We start from the raw sequence: 15,862 nt of genomic DNA on the forward strand, positions 1-15,862 counted from the left end.
ATCTTTGTTAATTGCCAGCCAGCTTTAAGCCAGAATCATCTTCCTCATTCTTTCCTTCATTCTTCTTCCAGGCTATACTATTGAACTACTTACATTTCCCTGACCTCACCTGCTCTCTTGCCTTACAGCTTTTTCTCATGTTCCTCCTCTTTCCAATGTCCCCCTCCCCAGCTTATACTAGGATTTCCCAGGGATTGGTCAAGTGGTCTCTCCATACTACCCTCATCATCCTGAGCTGTTCTTTTTACAGCTTTATCTACTGATTTCTACTTCACTAAACAGGATATACCTCAAGGCAGAGACAGTTGGTTCACCTTTGTGTGTCTTCTGTGCTGAAGGAATGCTGGTACCAGACTGACCTCTTTCCTTCCCTCATTTATTGACCATGAGACTCATCACTAGGCACACAGTAGATGCAGAGTAAATAATTGATGACCAAGTAAATGGCTCCATTGCTAAACAGTGTTCAAGATGTTCTGGGCCAAGCTGTTCAGAGTGGGAACTGCCCATATTCATGGTGTTGAGTTGACCTGGATGGGCACACTCAGCTGCCACACTGCTGAACTACTTCTTTAATTCTTTGTGACATGCCCTTAGTTCCTAGCTCAAAGTCCACAGCCTCCCTCTGTGCTTACCAAGTTTCTGTGGATTTCATTAAGTAAATGCTTCTCAACTTGTTATAAGCCCTTAGATATATCTCCAGAGACTCTGAGTGTGTGATTGTGTTAGTTTTGACCAACTTAACAGGACTCTCTGCGGGAAAGAGGGTTCCCCAAGTTCTTCCCACCACCGGTCTAGAAGTCAGTCCTGCCTATTATTTGTTTCTAGTCCAGAGTCATTGTTTGATACCAATTTTAAGCCCTAGATTTACTTTCACACATTTCAAGCTGTAATGCCTCTGTTTACAAATGCCTTCATAAAACCTTCCCTTTATAATAAACATTATTTTTAGGAGCCTTAATTCTTACTTGTCCTTAATGCTTTAAACTAGATTTGCTAATGGGCGCTCTACTGGGCTTATTTTGGACAGTGGAGCCACTCATACCACTGCAATTCCAGTCCACGACGGCTATGTCCTTCAGCAAGGTACGTGTATTTAACCAGTGGGCTCTGAGACCGTGTTAGCTGTCAAGAAGACACAGACAATGAAACTGGGCTGTCAAAACATACCAAGTTCCAAATAATGTCTTTTTTGAAGAGATTTTTTTTTTAAATGTGGTGTATAACATGAATTTAAAACTGATGCATAGCTTGATGCATGCTTTGAGGGATAGTTCTGTTAGTTCTCCTTGAAAAGAATTATTGACATAAATCCACTGAGGACATTTGTCCCAAGGAGTTTGAACTTAATGCTGTCCTAGCCTTGTTTACTCTTTTTCATAGGTATCGTGAAATCCCCTCTTGCTGGAGATTTTATTACTATGCAATGCAGAGAACTCTTCCAGGAAATGAATATAGAACTCATTCCTCCATATATGATTGCATCAAAAGTAAGTGATGACTACTGAATTTTTGTGTTTATATATATATGTATACACATACACAAATATATACACATATATATTTTTGAAGCTTTTACTTATTTATAGAGAGGGGAAGGAAGGGAGAATGAGAGGGAGAGAAACATCAATGTGTGGTTGCCTCTCCCACGCCCTCTACTGGGGACCTGGCTGGCAACCCAGGCATGAGCCTGACTGGGAATCCAACCGGTGACCCTTTGGTTCACAGTCTGGCACTCAATCCACTGAGCCACACCATCCAGGCCTGTTATATTTTTACTATAAAATTTTTTAAAAATATTTTCCCTGAATTTTCTTTTTGGAATTTATCTCCGCCTCTTCACCTCATGTTGTGAGCTCTGTTATTCTAGCTTATGTTCTTGGTACTCAGGAACCTGTGCGTGAAGGATCTCCAGCAAACTGGAAAAAAAAAGAGAAGTTGCCACCGGTTACAAGATCTTGGCACAATTATATGTGTAACGTAAGTGACCATTATCCTCTTTATGAAAGAGTTATAGCCTGTAAATCTTAGAATACAATATAACATAGTTTTCAAATTTTACATTTTTAATGATACTGTACAAACAGAATTAATAGGTTTTTGGGGGGTGAGGTTGCATTTCATACCTACCAAACAAATATTAGGTTGGCCAAAAAGTTTTTCGCCAATAACTATTGATATGGATATTTGAGTATGTTGGCTAGCTCCTGCATGGTATAACATTCATTATTCTCAATCAATGTCTTGATTGGATTGCTATCAACCTCATCTTGTCTACCTGACCATGGAGCATCATCCAAAGAGAAATCTCCAGCATGAAACTTCTCAAACCACTTTTGACACGTTCAATTGGTAACAGCACCTTCTCCATACACTGCACAAATCTTTTTATGTTTCAGTTGCATTTTTACCTTTCTTGAAATAATAAGCATAATATGCCAAAAATGATGCATATTTTTTTTCCATCTTCAGTGTTAAAATGGCTACACAAACATTCACCAATTTTGATAAGTTTTTTAAGTGCTCACTGATATGAGAGCGGTCACATACAACCTAACAAAATTGTTTTGAATGAAGTTAAAAGACAACTAAGTACTACTAGAGCTGTCGTATGGAAAAAACAGAACCAACTTTTTGCCCAACCCAATATGTCAACAAACTATAGATTTATGTGGATTACTGTGGTGAGACTTGGAAGGAACTTTGGTTTGAGGGGGGAAAAACAAGCATTATGCTATTTTAAGATATTTTTTTGTGGAGAAAATGGTTTTCATGTGTGGTGACCTGCTGGTATGGCTCTTTATATTCTCTTTCCTACATTCATCCAAGTATGAAAAAAATTTGTTATTGTTGATAGCAAGGAACCAATGAGAGATTCTTTTTAGTAAAACTCCATGTTTTTTAAATTTTTAAATTTATTTTTAGAGCGAGGGAAAGGAAGGGAGAAAGAGGAAGAGAAACATTGATGTGTGGGAGAGACATCAATCAGTTGCCCCTTGTATACCTCCAACTGGGGACCTGGTCTATAACCCAGGCATGTGCCCTGACTGGGAATCAAACCAGGACCTTTTGGTTTGCAGGCAGATGCTCAATCCACTGAGTTATTCCAGCCAGGGCACATTTCTGAATATATGACTTACTGACTGACTGACTGGGAGATGTTACTAAAACAAACACTCACAGCACAGATATACATTTATTTCTCACAGTAAAAGGATATAAAAGCAGGGATATATCCTCTCTAAATGTTTTTGTGCCTAAATATAGAAAATTTTGTGGGTGCTCAGTACAAGGAAGACTTGTGAAGATGGTTAGTAAACTTACCAGGATATTATTAGACAAGATATATCCTTTAAACCAAGACATCATTTGTATTTCAGAGCAAATTTTTTCATTGTTTTACACTAATGCAGTCATTAAAAATTACTTCAAATGCAATATATATGCATGTTTTTAATATATTTATCTAATGAAATCTTCTAAGTCTGAGCATATTTTAATGGTAAAAACAGTGTTTTGAAACTGGTCTTGTTATGCAAGACTGTGGTAAAAGGGTTCCTAGTTTTTATCTCATCATCATTCCATTAGTGTTTTGATTTAACTGTTCTGCATTTTAGCTTTTAATTCAGATTCATATAATTGAGTTTCTTTGAAATTCAAGAGTCCTTGCTGGATAGATTTATACACTTGAAAGTACTTACCCACCTAGGGTGAGTACTTAAGAAAAGTATTTTGGAGATAATGTTATGAAGGTATAGATTGCAAGGGTAAATTCAATAACTTTGTTTCTTAAACTTTCTTGTTTTTATCCATAGTGTGTTATCCAGGATTTTCAAGCTTCAGTATTGCAAGTATCGGATTCAACTTATGATGAACAGTATGTTTTATAATTTTGTTTACAAGACATAATTTAATAGGTCATAAAAATTTTCAACTAATCTTTTAGAAAACTGTATACTTCCTAAATGAGGAAAGGAATTGATTTAGATTAAAAAAGAATAATAGAATATGCTTAACTGATCAAAAGGTAAAAAGTTATGTTAAGGAATATGGAATAACATTTTCAAAGAAAACAGTCATTCTCACTTTGCTTTTATGTCCATTGATTACTTAGTAGTTTATAATTTTTGAAGAGGACTGTTTTTGTCTTTGTTTAATAAAGTTTAATATGTTTTCAGAGTAGCTGCACAGATGCCAACTGTTCATTATGAATTCCCCAATGGCTACAACTGTGATTTTGGAGCAGAACGGTTAAAGATCCCGGAAGGATTATTTGACCCTTCCAATGTAAAGGTATGAAGGTTTATTTCATAGTTAGCCTGGCTTTTCTTGTATATCTAGAGATCTTGTATAATTATAAAACCTAGATAATACTAAAATTTTTTAGATGTGCTTTATTGTTTGAAGTTCTCTGTGTCACCACTCACTGTGCTTTGTTGCAGGGATTATCAGGAAATACAATGCTGGGAGTCAGTCACGTCGTCACTACAAGTGTTGGAATGTGCGATATTGATATCAGACCCGTAAGTCCAGCTTCCTGTTTCTTGTGTGAAGGTGTATTTTCGGGCACCAAAATAACCTCAGATCATTATTTAAGTTGGCATCTTGGCCATGGATTTTGAAGTCCATTTTATAACAGAAAATAGGAAATAATGATGTGTTAGAAAAGAAAAAATATGAAACTCTTGAGCTATGGTGTCCAGTGCAGTACCTAATAGCCCCATGTGGCAATTTAAAGTAAAATAATAAACATTTCAAGGTCAGTTCTGTATTTGTACTACCACATTATAGATGTAGCTAGTAGCCACTGCAGGCCAGTGCAGATATACAGCATTTCCACCATCACACAGTTCTTTTGGACAGTGCTATTCTAGAGATTTCATAAAATGTGACAAACCAAAATGAGGCGGACCCTGGCCAGCAGGATCCGTGTGTCGTGGTTGCAAGAGACAAATTCAAACAGACTGCAGAAGTCCTGTGGTGAAAAGGGGACGGCATGGCCTCTGTCTAAGTGAGAGAGAGGGTCCCGACCTCGACCTCCACCTGGCAGGCTTTTATTGCTTTTCTGGGCACGTTACATCGAGAATGGTCCTCATTTACTATGCACAGGTTCACTGTAGGTGATTACCTTTTACAGATAACAAAGATAAGAATGTTGCTAATTACTTCAAAGAGAAGGATGTTACAGATCAAGGTTACACTCCATACTTGGGAGGTTTAGCACAGACTTTAGGAAGTTACTTTAGAGATGTGCAGTAAACATTTGCTGCGTCAATCCAGGATGAGGGAGTTTTAGCAAAAGCAAGTGTCATAGCAACCTAGGTACAATGCAGGCCTGATTCCCCACAGGAGAACCTATCCATGGGTGCGGCTTCTGTGTGCCGGACCTCGCTCCCACTGGCCTTTCCTATTGGGGGCTGGGCTACATTCCCACACCACATGGAACGGTCCCCTATACCAAAATACCTATGATTGGTGATTTTTCCTGTTTGTTATATGGTTATCCTTTTATTTTTTAATAAGGTGTTTAAATTATGTCACTTGTATGAGGAATGTAGTTTAGATAATTTCCTTAACTTGATAATTTTCTGCTTTTTCAAGTTTTAAACACTAACTCCATATTATAACACCACACTGATCATTAGATTGATTATTTCAAATTAAAACACTGGTTTTAGTTTGTAGCCAATATATTGCCTTGCTTTTCTTTGGGTTAATTCTGTTGCTTACAGCAAATGCCGAGGGTGGGTTTAGAAACCATGTTGTTTAAAAAGACTTTGGATGCTATAAAAAAAAGTTCTTTATTTCAGCTAGTCACCTAGCAGGCATGTGCTGTTTCTAGGACAACAGGGATAAAATTGTGGAATCTTTTAGTGCAAAGTCAAGGCCACCTTTGGAGAAAGGCAGTTGAAGTACATTTACTGTAAGAGAGTGATAGCTTTCTCTTTTTAGTGAAACTTCTTTTAACTAATGTTGATTGCAGAGGAGACTCTTTTGTATTCCATTTTCTTTCGAAAGTGAGACAATTTATGCATTTGGAATAAATTTTTGTAATATGAATTTACCCACAAAAAAAAGCAGGCTGACATTTAACTTTCTGATACATTCTTGCAAATTAGAGATATATGTATACCCTGTAAGTAGGAATTTATTTTTGTTTGGAGAGGCCTCAGCATGTAGATGTTATAAATGTTGTAAAAGTTCTCCATGTGGTCTGGTGCACACCCATAGAAGAGGACGATGGCGGTGATTTTCCGGGATTCTTGTCAGAGTGTGTGTTGCCCATTACAATCATTAAAGAGTCACACTGTCTAATTTTAAATACCAGAACTTCCAGAGGAGCATTTTAAGTTGAAGGCATTAACTCTAATGCTTAAACTATATCTCCAATTAAATATGGCAGCTATCTCCAAAAATTATGATGGGTTTTAGAATAATTGCTTTGAGTTAGTGGTCCTTATACCTTAATGGATGTTACCATCACCTAGAGAGCTGTAAACAACTAATTCAAAACCCCATCCCCAGAGGTTTTACTGAAGTGCCCCAGTCACTGGTGTTTTAAAACCTGGCTATGTGGGTGGAATGTGCAGCCAGTACTGGGGACCACTGGATTAAGTATTAGGTCTGTGTAAAAGTATAACAACTTAAAAAGAAAGGGACATTGTAGTGGCAGACATGGTCTTATCTGTAGTTGTGTTTGAAAACTGTTGGAAACGCTTGGAACTGCCTTATTTTTTGTTTGCATCCTAGGGTCTCTATGGCAGTGTGATAGTGGCGGGAGGAAACACGCTAATACAGAGCTTCACTGACAGGCTGAATAGGGAGCTCTCTCAGAAAACGCCCCCGGTAAGTTTTGTGTGTTCTTTAGAGGCATTCTTCAGTCACAGGTTTCCTCCCCACTGCTGTAATTGTATAGATAAGGTTTGTTTTTCAGTAAATTGATGATATTTTGTGTGCCTGAACAGTATTATTTTAATAAAGTTAATATCCATTGTTAATTAAATTTTCCTAGATGGCATGTATTATTTACTCTTGTTACTATTTGAATCTCATTTTATTCATTGATTCCATATTTAAGTACCTATAGTCTGCTAGGCCCTGGAGATTTAAACATAGTCCCTGCCCACTAAGTGCTCAGTCTGCAAGAATGAACAGACATGGTAACAATAATGGCTGTAATGTGCTAAGTGGCTCAGTATGTCATGAACCAGGCACTCTTGGGAACACTGAGGAGCAAGTGTTTAACTGCCTGGGAGTATCAGAGGAAAGCTTGGAGAAGAAGCTGTTTGAATAGGAGTTAAGTGGTTGGTAATTTATGAAGGAACTTGTAGGTGGAGGGAAACCCCATATGCACAGTAAGAAGGGAGGATGATCTATTCCAGTATCTCAAAGTGGTCAGCTTGTCATCTGTGCAGAAGCGGGGAAAGTGATGTGACTTGTTAGATGGACGGTATATTAGTTCCTAGGTCTGCTGTATTGAAGTACCATAGAGTGGGTGGCTTAAAACAACAGTAATGTATTCTGCCTTGGTTCTGGAAGCTAGAAGTCTGATATTTTGTATTAGCAGAGCCACGCTTTCTCTGAAATCTACAGAAGAGAATCCTTCATTCCCTCTCCCTAGCTTCAAGGGTTTGCCACCAATCCTTGTTGTTTCCTGGATTGCAGCTACACTTCAGTCTCCATCTCTGATGTCATATAGGAATATCCCCTCGTGGGTCTGTCCTTCTCATAAAAGAACACTAGCCATATTGGATTAAGGGTGCACTCTCCTCCAGTATGACTTTCTCTAATGCTTCTTAATTATATTTGCATAGACCCTATTTCTAAATTAGATCACGTTCACAAGTACCAAGGAGTATAACTCCAATATATCTGTTTCAGGGACACAGTACTGTTCACACAATATGTAACCATGTCCTGTAGCTTATTAAGAGCAAACTTAAAGGATCGAGTTTAGCAGAGGACCAAAGAGCTCCAAGGTTTGTTTTTAAAAGATTACTGTGTACCCTGACAGTGTGGCTCAATTGTTTCAGCAAAGCGAAAGGTCACTGGTGCTATTCCTGGTAGAGTACATGCCTACGTTGCAGGTTTGGTCACTGTTGGGGCTTGTATGGAAGGCAACCAACTGAAGCTTCTCTCTCACATCGATGTTTTGCTCCCTCTCTTTCTGCCTCCCTTCCCTTCTGTCAAGAAAGAAAAGAAAGAAAGAAATTAATCATCACCTGAGGATTTGTTTTAATTGATTCTATTTTATTAAATTATATTTTATTGATTATGCTATTACAGTTGTCCCACTTTTCCCCCTTCCCCCCTTCCACTCAGCATTCCCAACTCTTTCGGGCCATCTGTACCCCCTTGTTCATGTCCATGGGTCATGTGTATAAGTTCTTTAGCTACTCCATTCCCCATACTATACTTTACACCCCCGTAGTTATTGTGTAGCTACCTATTTGTACTTCTTAATCCCCTCACCTCTTCACCCTTTTCCCCATATCCCCCTCCCATCTGGCAACTTTTTTATTAAATAAAAAAGTCTCTTTTAACATTTCATATAATAATGGTTTGGATTTATGAACTCCTTGAGTTTTTTCTTGTCTAGAAAGCTCTGTATCTGACCTTCATATCTAAATGGTAGCTTTGCTGGGTAGAGCAATTCTGGCTTTAGGTCCCTGCTTTTCATGACTTTGAATATTTCTTGCCAATCCCTTCTAGCCTGCAAAGTTTCTTTGGAGAAATCAGCTCATAGTCTTGTGGGAACTCCCTGTAAGTAACTAACTGCTTTTCTCTTGCTGCTTTTAAGACTCTTTATCTTTAACCTTTGGTATTTTAATTATGATGAGTCTTGGAGTGGGCCTCTTTGTGTCCATCTTGTTTGGGACTTTCTATGCTTCCTGGATTTGCATGTCTGTTTTCTTCACCAAATTTGAAGAAGTTTTCTTTCATTTTTTTTTTCAAATAGGTCTGCTTTCTTGCTCTTTTTCTTCTCCTTGTACTGCTATCATGCAAATGTTGGAATGCTTGAAATGGTTCCACAGGCTCCTTACACTATCCTCATGTTTTTATATTCTTTTTTCTTGTTCTTGTTCTGATTGGTGGTTTAGCTACCTATTTCCTTATGTTCCAAATCATTGATTTGAGTCTTGGCTTCTTCAACTCCACTGTTGGTTCCCTGTAAATTGTTATTTTATTTCAATTAGTGTATCCTTCCTTTCTGACTATATCTTTTTTATGCTGTTTAGGTCCTCACTAAGTTCATCGAGTGTCCATATAACCAGTGTTTTGAACTCTGCACTTTGAATACATCACTTATCTCCATTTTGTTCAGTTCTTTTTCTGGAGTTTTCTTTGTCTCCTCATTTTGGTAGCCTTCCTATGTTTGTTTCTATGTATTAGGTAGAGCTGCTGTGACTCCCTATCTTGGTAGTATAGCCTGATGTAGTAATTATCCTGTGGGGTCTAATGGCACAGCCTCCCCTATCACCCAAGCTGGGTACTCAAGGTGTGCCCTTCATGTGGGCTGAGTACACCCTCCTCTTATAGGTGGACCTTGATTGCTGTTGACAGGTCAGTGGGAGGGATTTACCTAGACTAGTCAGCTTCAAGGACTGGCTGTGACCACAGAACACCAACCTCTGTCCTCCATGGAGAATCAGCTGTGCGGGGCAGGGTGATGGTGCTCCAACATGGTCTGTAGGTGTCCATTAGTCTACAGACTCTGGAGTTTCCCCAGATGGTACAGGCCAAGGTCATTCCCCACTTGTGTTTGGCTCAGGGCCACCCTTCCTGAGCTATAAAGCAATCTTCAGGTGGCTGCTACTTGTGCTGGGCTTGGAAGTTGCAGGTGAAGCCAAGCTGTGAACCTAGGCTGGGTGCTGCTAGTGCCAGGCCTAGGGCCACTAAGCAAGAGGTATGGGGACTCAGTAAGTCCAGCTGTTGTTTGTTTGAGAAGATTTAGGAAATTGTGAAGCATGAGCCAAGACCAACCATTTATATGGAAAAACCAGTGTTAACAGCTTGGGTTGGTCCACAAGTTGGGTGGATGGAGCCTCAGGGATCTCTAGGGCAGGGCAGTTAGCCAGGTTGATGGAGTCTCAGATATGGTACCCACCTGCAGGCTCTGTTGCTCTGTGGGGAAGCTACAGAAGAGGGGCAATGGTCCCTGCCTGCCTTTCTTTCTGGGAGAAAGCTGTTTCCTGGCTCTTGCCTTGATGGCTTCAGTTCTTCCCCATGTACTACTATACCTTTCAAGCTGCTACCCTAGTGGTAGAGCTCCAGGGGAGTGAATCTAAATAAGTCTGTGTGTGAGTTCTTTAAGAGACTCTAGCAGTTTCTTCCACCAACTCAATTCCCAGTGGTTTTTGCAGCCAGAAGTTACAGGGACTTACCTTCCTAGCACTGGAACCCTGGGCTGGGGGGCCTGGTGTGGAGCTGGGACTCCCCACTCCCAAGTATCCTTCCTGAATTTTTGTCCACTACACATGGATGTGGTACAAGTGCATCCGAATCTTCGCCCTTCCTACCAGTGTGGATGGATGTGGTTTCTTTAATTCTGTAGTTGTTGAGCTTCCATTCAACTCAATTTCTGACAGCTCTGAGTGATAGTCTTTCTATAGTTTAGTTGTAATTTTGCTGTGGTTGTGCGAGGAGGCAAACCATGTTTACCTATGCTGCCATCTTGACAGAAGTCCAATGTAGTTAAATCTTAATTGATTTTAGGGAGAGAGAAAGAGAAACATTGATTCATTGCATCCTCAATGCTCCCAGACTGGAGATCAAACCCTCAGTCTAGGTAGGTGCCCAAGCAGGAACTGAACATGCAGCTTTTTGGTGTAAGGGACAATGCTCCAACCAACTGAGCCACCTGGCCAGGGGGAAAAATATATATTTTCACTGATCATTGTGTACACTGGGATAACTTTTAAAAAAATAGAAGAACCTGGTTTGGGGAGAAGGTAGTTTACAGGGTTCATTGATAACAGTAGCAGTCTAACTTTAGATTTTTGAACTTCTATCACATAGTTTTTGTAAGTTATTCTAAACTAATGTTGTTTTAAAAAACTTATTAGGCATTGCATAGACCCTAACAGTATTGGTATATTTGATAGTCTTTTGGTTTCTTACCTGAAGAAGTACTTTTCATATGCCAAATTTTTGTAATTGTGTTATTTAAATATTGATGTAGGCACAACATTGACTCCCACCCCTATTTACACCATGCTTGGACATATAGTCTGGTTACAGATATAATCATTATTTTTTACAAAGTCCCAGAATAGTGATTATAGACATGGGCTATCAAGACCAATTAGATAATATTCTTATTCATTAGGAGGCAATTAAAGATGAATGAAATAAAAGGGGAAAATTCCATTGTAAATAGGTATCAACCTGTTCCCCACTTACAAAAACCACTTTCATCCCTCCTGTCCCCAGCCCCCTCACCATACGATATAGTTCACCCTACCACACATTTATTTCACTGTAAAAAAAGACTCACACTATGTGTTCATATTTAGAATAATAAAAATATCAACAATTTGAGAACTATCCCCAGGAGCAATTTCCTAGGTCAAGGGAAGAAACCTCTTGATGCAGGAAATGAGAGAGAGAGCACTGAGGCCAAAAACAATGATTATCAAGAGACTGTGACTGCAAAACAGGAATTCTAATTAGGAAGAAAAGCAGTATAAATAAAAAATTTACCTGAGATCTGATGTCTGCACTTCGTTTTCTAAGTGGGAGATGGTAGACAATGTGGAGTGTGGAGGAGTAAACTATGGTAGGGAGGGATAGGATAGCATGAAGCCTAAAAAGGCAGTAGAGAGAAAATTGAGGAGGACTACTGAAGGGGCTGCAGGTTGGGATAACAGTTTGTTGGAAGAAATGAAGTAATATAGGATGCACTTAGCACTGTACCTGATGTATAGTAGTGTTAATTATGTTTGCTGTTGGTTATAGGATATAAAAGGTAAATGTTTTATTCTTTGTAGTTGTCTAATGTTTATATAATATATTTTCTTATTAAATTTACACATAAAAACCATAGTTAAAGCACTTTATAAAAATCTTTCTATGCAATACTTTCATTTATGCCAATATAAGCCTAGCTTTTACAAAAAAAATCATGTATAATCAGTGTTTCAACCAGTCATTCAGAAGTCCTCCAAGCTGAATTTCCTAATGTGAGTTACCTGTTGTAATGTTAGTTACCTGTTGTAACTAATAATACTTACTGTTCCCTCTCGATTTTAGAGCATGCGGTTAAAACTGATTGCAAATAATACAACAGTGGAACGGAGATTCAGTTCATGGATTGGTGGCTCCATTCTAGCTTCTCTGGTGAGTAGAGAAAGTGCTTTCAAAAAGAACAATTCTTACTGAATGATTTAACCTAAATATACCACTGAACATACTAACTTTACTACAAAGACTACAAATGATGCTAGTACACCATGTACCTTTGCATTTTATAACTGTCCAGTGAGTGGAGGACCTAATAGAACCAGTTCTACGTGTATTAATCTAACAAAAGGCTTTGTTGCCTTATTAGTGGGTATTTGTCAGCCTAAGTTCAAGTTTCCAATCTCAGACAGGTGGGAATCGGTTAACTTATTTACGCCTCTTCCAATGATACCCTCACTGGCACTGGTCAGGACTTAGATGCAGCATATTTAGGATGAAACATTCCTTCTCAGGTTCTGGTTGCTCCCTGGCCTGTTGGTAAGGTAGAGGACGTCAGGAATTGGTTCTTGGGGGAAATGGTAGAGTCATGGTGCTGGGTTTTCATGTTGCTCAGACTGGCTCCTGCGTTGAATCAGAAGAAAAAGTCCTTGTACTCCTCTGCACCCCATATTGGAGAATGTTCCCTTCTCAGAGCAACCGAAGTAAATGTCACCAAGGACTTACACTATCCACCTTAAGCAATTAAATGTTTGGAACTGACCATATATGTATTTCTTAATCTATTTCCAATGTTTTAGTGGATCTTTTTTAAAAAAAAAAGATTTTATTTAGCTATGTCATTTATTTATTTATTTATGAGGGAGAGAAAGAAACATCAATTGGTTGCCTCACACACACACCACACCCATGGAGCAGGCCCACAACCCAGGCATGTGCCCCATGGCAACCTTTAGCTTTGTGGGATGAAGCCCAATCAACTGAGCCGCATGAGCCAGTGGTTAGCAGATCTTTGATCAGAACAAGATACCATGTGTGAATTTACTTGAATAGAGTTAATCATAGGGAATGGGTTTCTCCTACTTACATATTTTATTATTAATGTTGCTCAGGTTTCTTCCTCCTCCGGCCACTTTCTTCCTTTCTTTTCTATGTTTATTTGGTAAAGTGCTAGTGTAGTATTGTATATGTACTTGCAAAATTTTATTCTAGTTCTGATGAGCACTTTTTAGCTCTACATGTTAGTATTAATCAAGTCCTAGAACACTTCTTCAGTTCTGTACTAGGTTCAAGCCTTCCAACAGTTTATATTGCTGCCTTAGATTGGCACCAAGCCCCATCATAGCTAAACCCTCCATCTTTCTTTCACAGCCTTTTTCTATCCTCATGATGGTGTAACAGGTATAGAGGGATTTAATATCCTTCTAACCCTCAATAGTGCCGTGGGTGTTCCGGAGGAGGGCAGAAATAACAAGACTAATGAAATACTAATTGTGTGTGTGTGTGTGGGGCGGGGGCAGGGGGGTCGGTTAAGAGTTCTTCAAAAGTTAGGAATTATGAAAATAAAGATATGTAAGTTTTCTTTCCATTTTACAGGGCACCTTTCAACAGATGTGGATTTCCAAACAAGAATATGAAGAAGGAGGGAAGCAGTGTGTAGAAAGGAAATGCCCTTGAAAAGTGTTCCCACTGCTCCACTTTCCTGTCTCCTTACGTTTCATAGCTTTAGTGCACTCAGGAAAAAATGACCATCTTTTGTAGAATATTTATACATTTTGCATATTTCAATTTCCACTTAAATTTTTCAAGGTTTTAACTGGCTCTAAAAATTAAAATAAGTTGTACTTTCCTTGGAATGCACTTATTCTTATTATAAGCATTTTATAATTTTGTATAAATGTCTATTTTTTCTAAATATTTTCCTTTCAGTCAAATGCTTTCCAACTCTGCTTAGTATATTAATTACCAGTGAATTGGTAGAACTGCCTTTTATTGACATATAAATTTATTGCCTATGCTTTTTATCTTAGGCTTGCAAATTTAAATTAAAATTGCTAGCCATTAAGAACTAGGTCTTTGGACTGTTGTTGTCTTGTGACTTGCTACTTTAAATACTAAATGTATTTGTCCGTATTTTCAGTGAAAGTACACGCTATTTATTAACAGCAGTATCCATACCACCTCATATCCTATTATCAGTAATAGTAAGAATGTTACCAGGTGGCCTTTCCTATAGCAGTTAACATTACTTTCACACTCAGAGATACAGGTGATGTTGAAGTCTGCTTAGATGTCATCATTTATAAAATGAGCATTTAACCTGAACTTTATACCTGATTTTTTAAAATTTTTACAAGCACGACCATTTCCAAATCGGCATGCTGTGTTAACACTTAAAACGGTTGACAGTTGAGTAGAAACACAATTTCTTTATAAAGCACTTATCATATAGGTACTTTTGTATACAGACTGTTTACTTAAGAAAAACAAAATGGTAAATTAAGACTTCTAATATCTTAAACTAAACTTGACTTCTCAGCTTCAGAAATATTGGAAACTTTTTCTGAAGATTTGCTTCTCCCTTGCTTGGATATAGGCTTGTTTCTTATATCTTAGTCTAGAAGAATAAAATCATAACTGCAATTTTTATACAAAACTATTTATTTGTCATGCAATACTATCAAAATATGTTGAAATCAATGACTTAAAGGCCTCAATGACTTAAAGGCCAGGCTCTGTATTAGGTGTGTCATGTATATTATTAAACTTAAATAATCACTGTCCTACAAGTCAAAGATACATGTGAAATCAAACGCATCTGTCACCTTGCACCAATTCTTTGTATTTCCTGACTGGCAAGATGGAACAGATCTTGTGAGCCTGTAAAAGAATGATCTATCTTTCTACCTTTATATCTCAGACAGAAGTGCTGGCAGAGGCTATTGTTCCTTTGATGAGTCCCCTCCCACCACAGAGCTGGCAGGTGGTCACCATATCTGAGACTCCATCAACCTGGCTCACACTGTTTGCCTAGCCCTGGTATTCCCCGTGGCCCTGCCCCACCCAACTTTCTGGCCTACCCAAGTTATTTCCTATGGATTTTCCATAGGAATGGCCTGTCTTGGCTCATACTTTAGACTTTCCTAAAATCAAACAAGTAGCAGCTGGCTTTGGTTCACAGTTCAGCCTGGCCTGAGCACCTCCAACCCCAGCACATTCTGTAGCTTATGTCAGGTGACCCTGGACAAAACACAGGCAGTGCCTGACTTGGCCTGCACATCCCAGCAGGCCCCAGGGCCAGCATACACAGTGGACAGCTTCAGACCACTTAGGAGCACCACCACGCAACCACTTCCACATACAACATACTTGAGGGGCAGACTCTGGGCATCAAAGCTCCACTATTCTGTGGGAAGGACATTGGCACAGCTGATCGGAGGTCAGTGGTCATAGCCAGTCCTTGCAGCTGATTGGCCTGGTTAAATCCCTCCCATTGTCCTGCCAACACCAACCAAGACTCAACTACAAGAGGAGGGTATGAGGAGGGTGTACATAGCCCACATAGAGGGAACACCTCAATGGCCCATCTTGAGTGAAAGGGGAAGCTGTGCCACTACCCTACATAATACCTATTACCCCAAACTCTATCTAATACATAGAAATATCAAGAGGCTCCTAAAAT

The 15,862-nt window shown here is 38.9% G+C and overlaps 1 protein-coding gene across 1 annotated transcript in view; it reads left to right on the top strand.

Moving 5' to 3' along the window:
- Positions 1-14,841, top strand: part of LOC123827333 (actin-like protein 6A) — a 29,228-nt gene extending 14,387 nt beyond the window's left edge. The window contains exons 6-14 of the mRNA XM_045851869.1: positions 992-1,086; positions 1,384-1,490; positions 1,891-1,980; positions 3,816-3,877; positions 4,179-4,293; positions 4,443-4,523; positions 6,751-6,846; positions 12,253-12,339; positions 13,777-14,841. Coding sequence (XP_045707825.1) covers positions 992-1,086; positions 1,384-1,490; positions 1,891-1,980; positions 3,816-3,877; positions 4,179-4,293; positions 4,443-4,523; positions 6,751-6,846; positions 12,253-12,339; positions 13,777-13,857 — 814 coding nt within the window. The 3' untranslated portion in view covers positions 13,858-14,841. The remainder of the gene's footprint in view (positions 1-991; positions 1,087-1,383; positions 1,491-1,890; positions 1,981-3,815; positions 3,878-4,178; positions 4,294-4,442; positions 4,524-6,750; positions 6,847-12,252; positions 12,340-13,776) is intronic.
- The last annotated feature ends 1,021 nt before the right edge of the window (positions 14,842-15,862 follow it).

The sequence above is a fragment of the Phyllostomus hastatus genome, unplaced genomic scaffold, assembly GCF_019186645.2.
Source record: "Phyllostomus hastatus isolate PE091 unplaced genomic scaffold, TTU_PhHast_1.1 phas_contig_86, whole genome shotgun sequence".
NCBI lineage: Eukaryota > Metazoa > Chordata > Mammalia > Chiroptera > Phyllostomidae > Phyllostomus > Phyllostomus hastatus.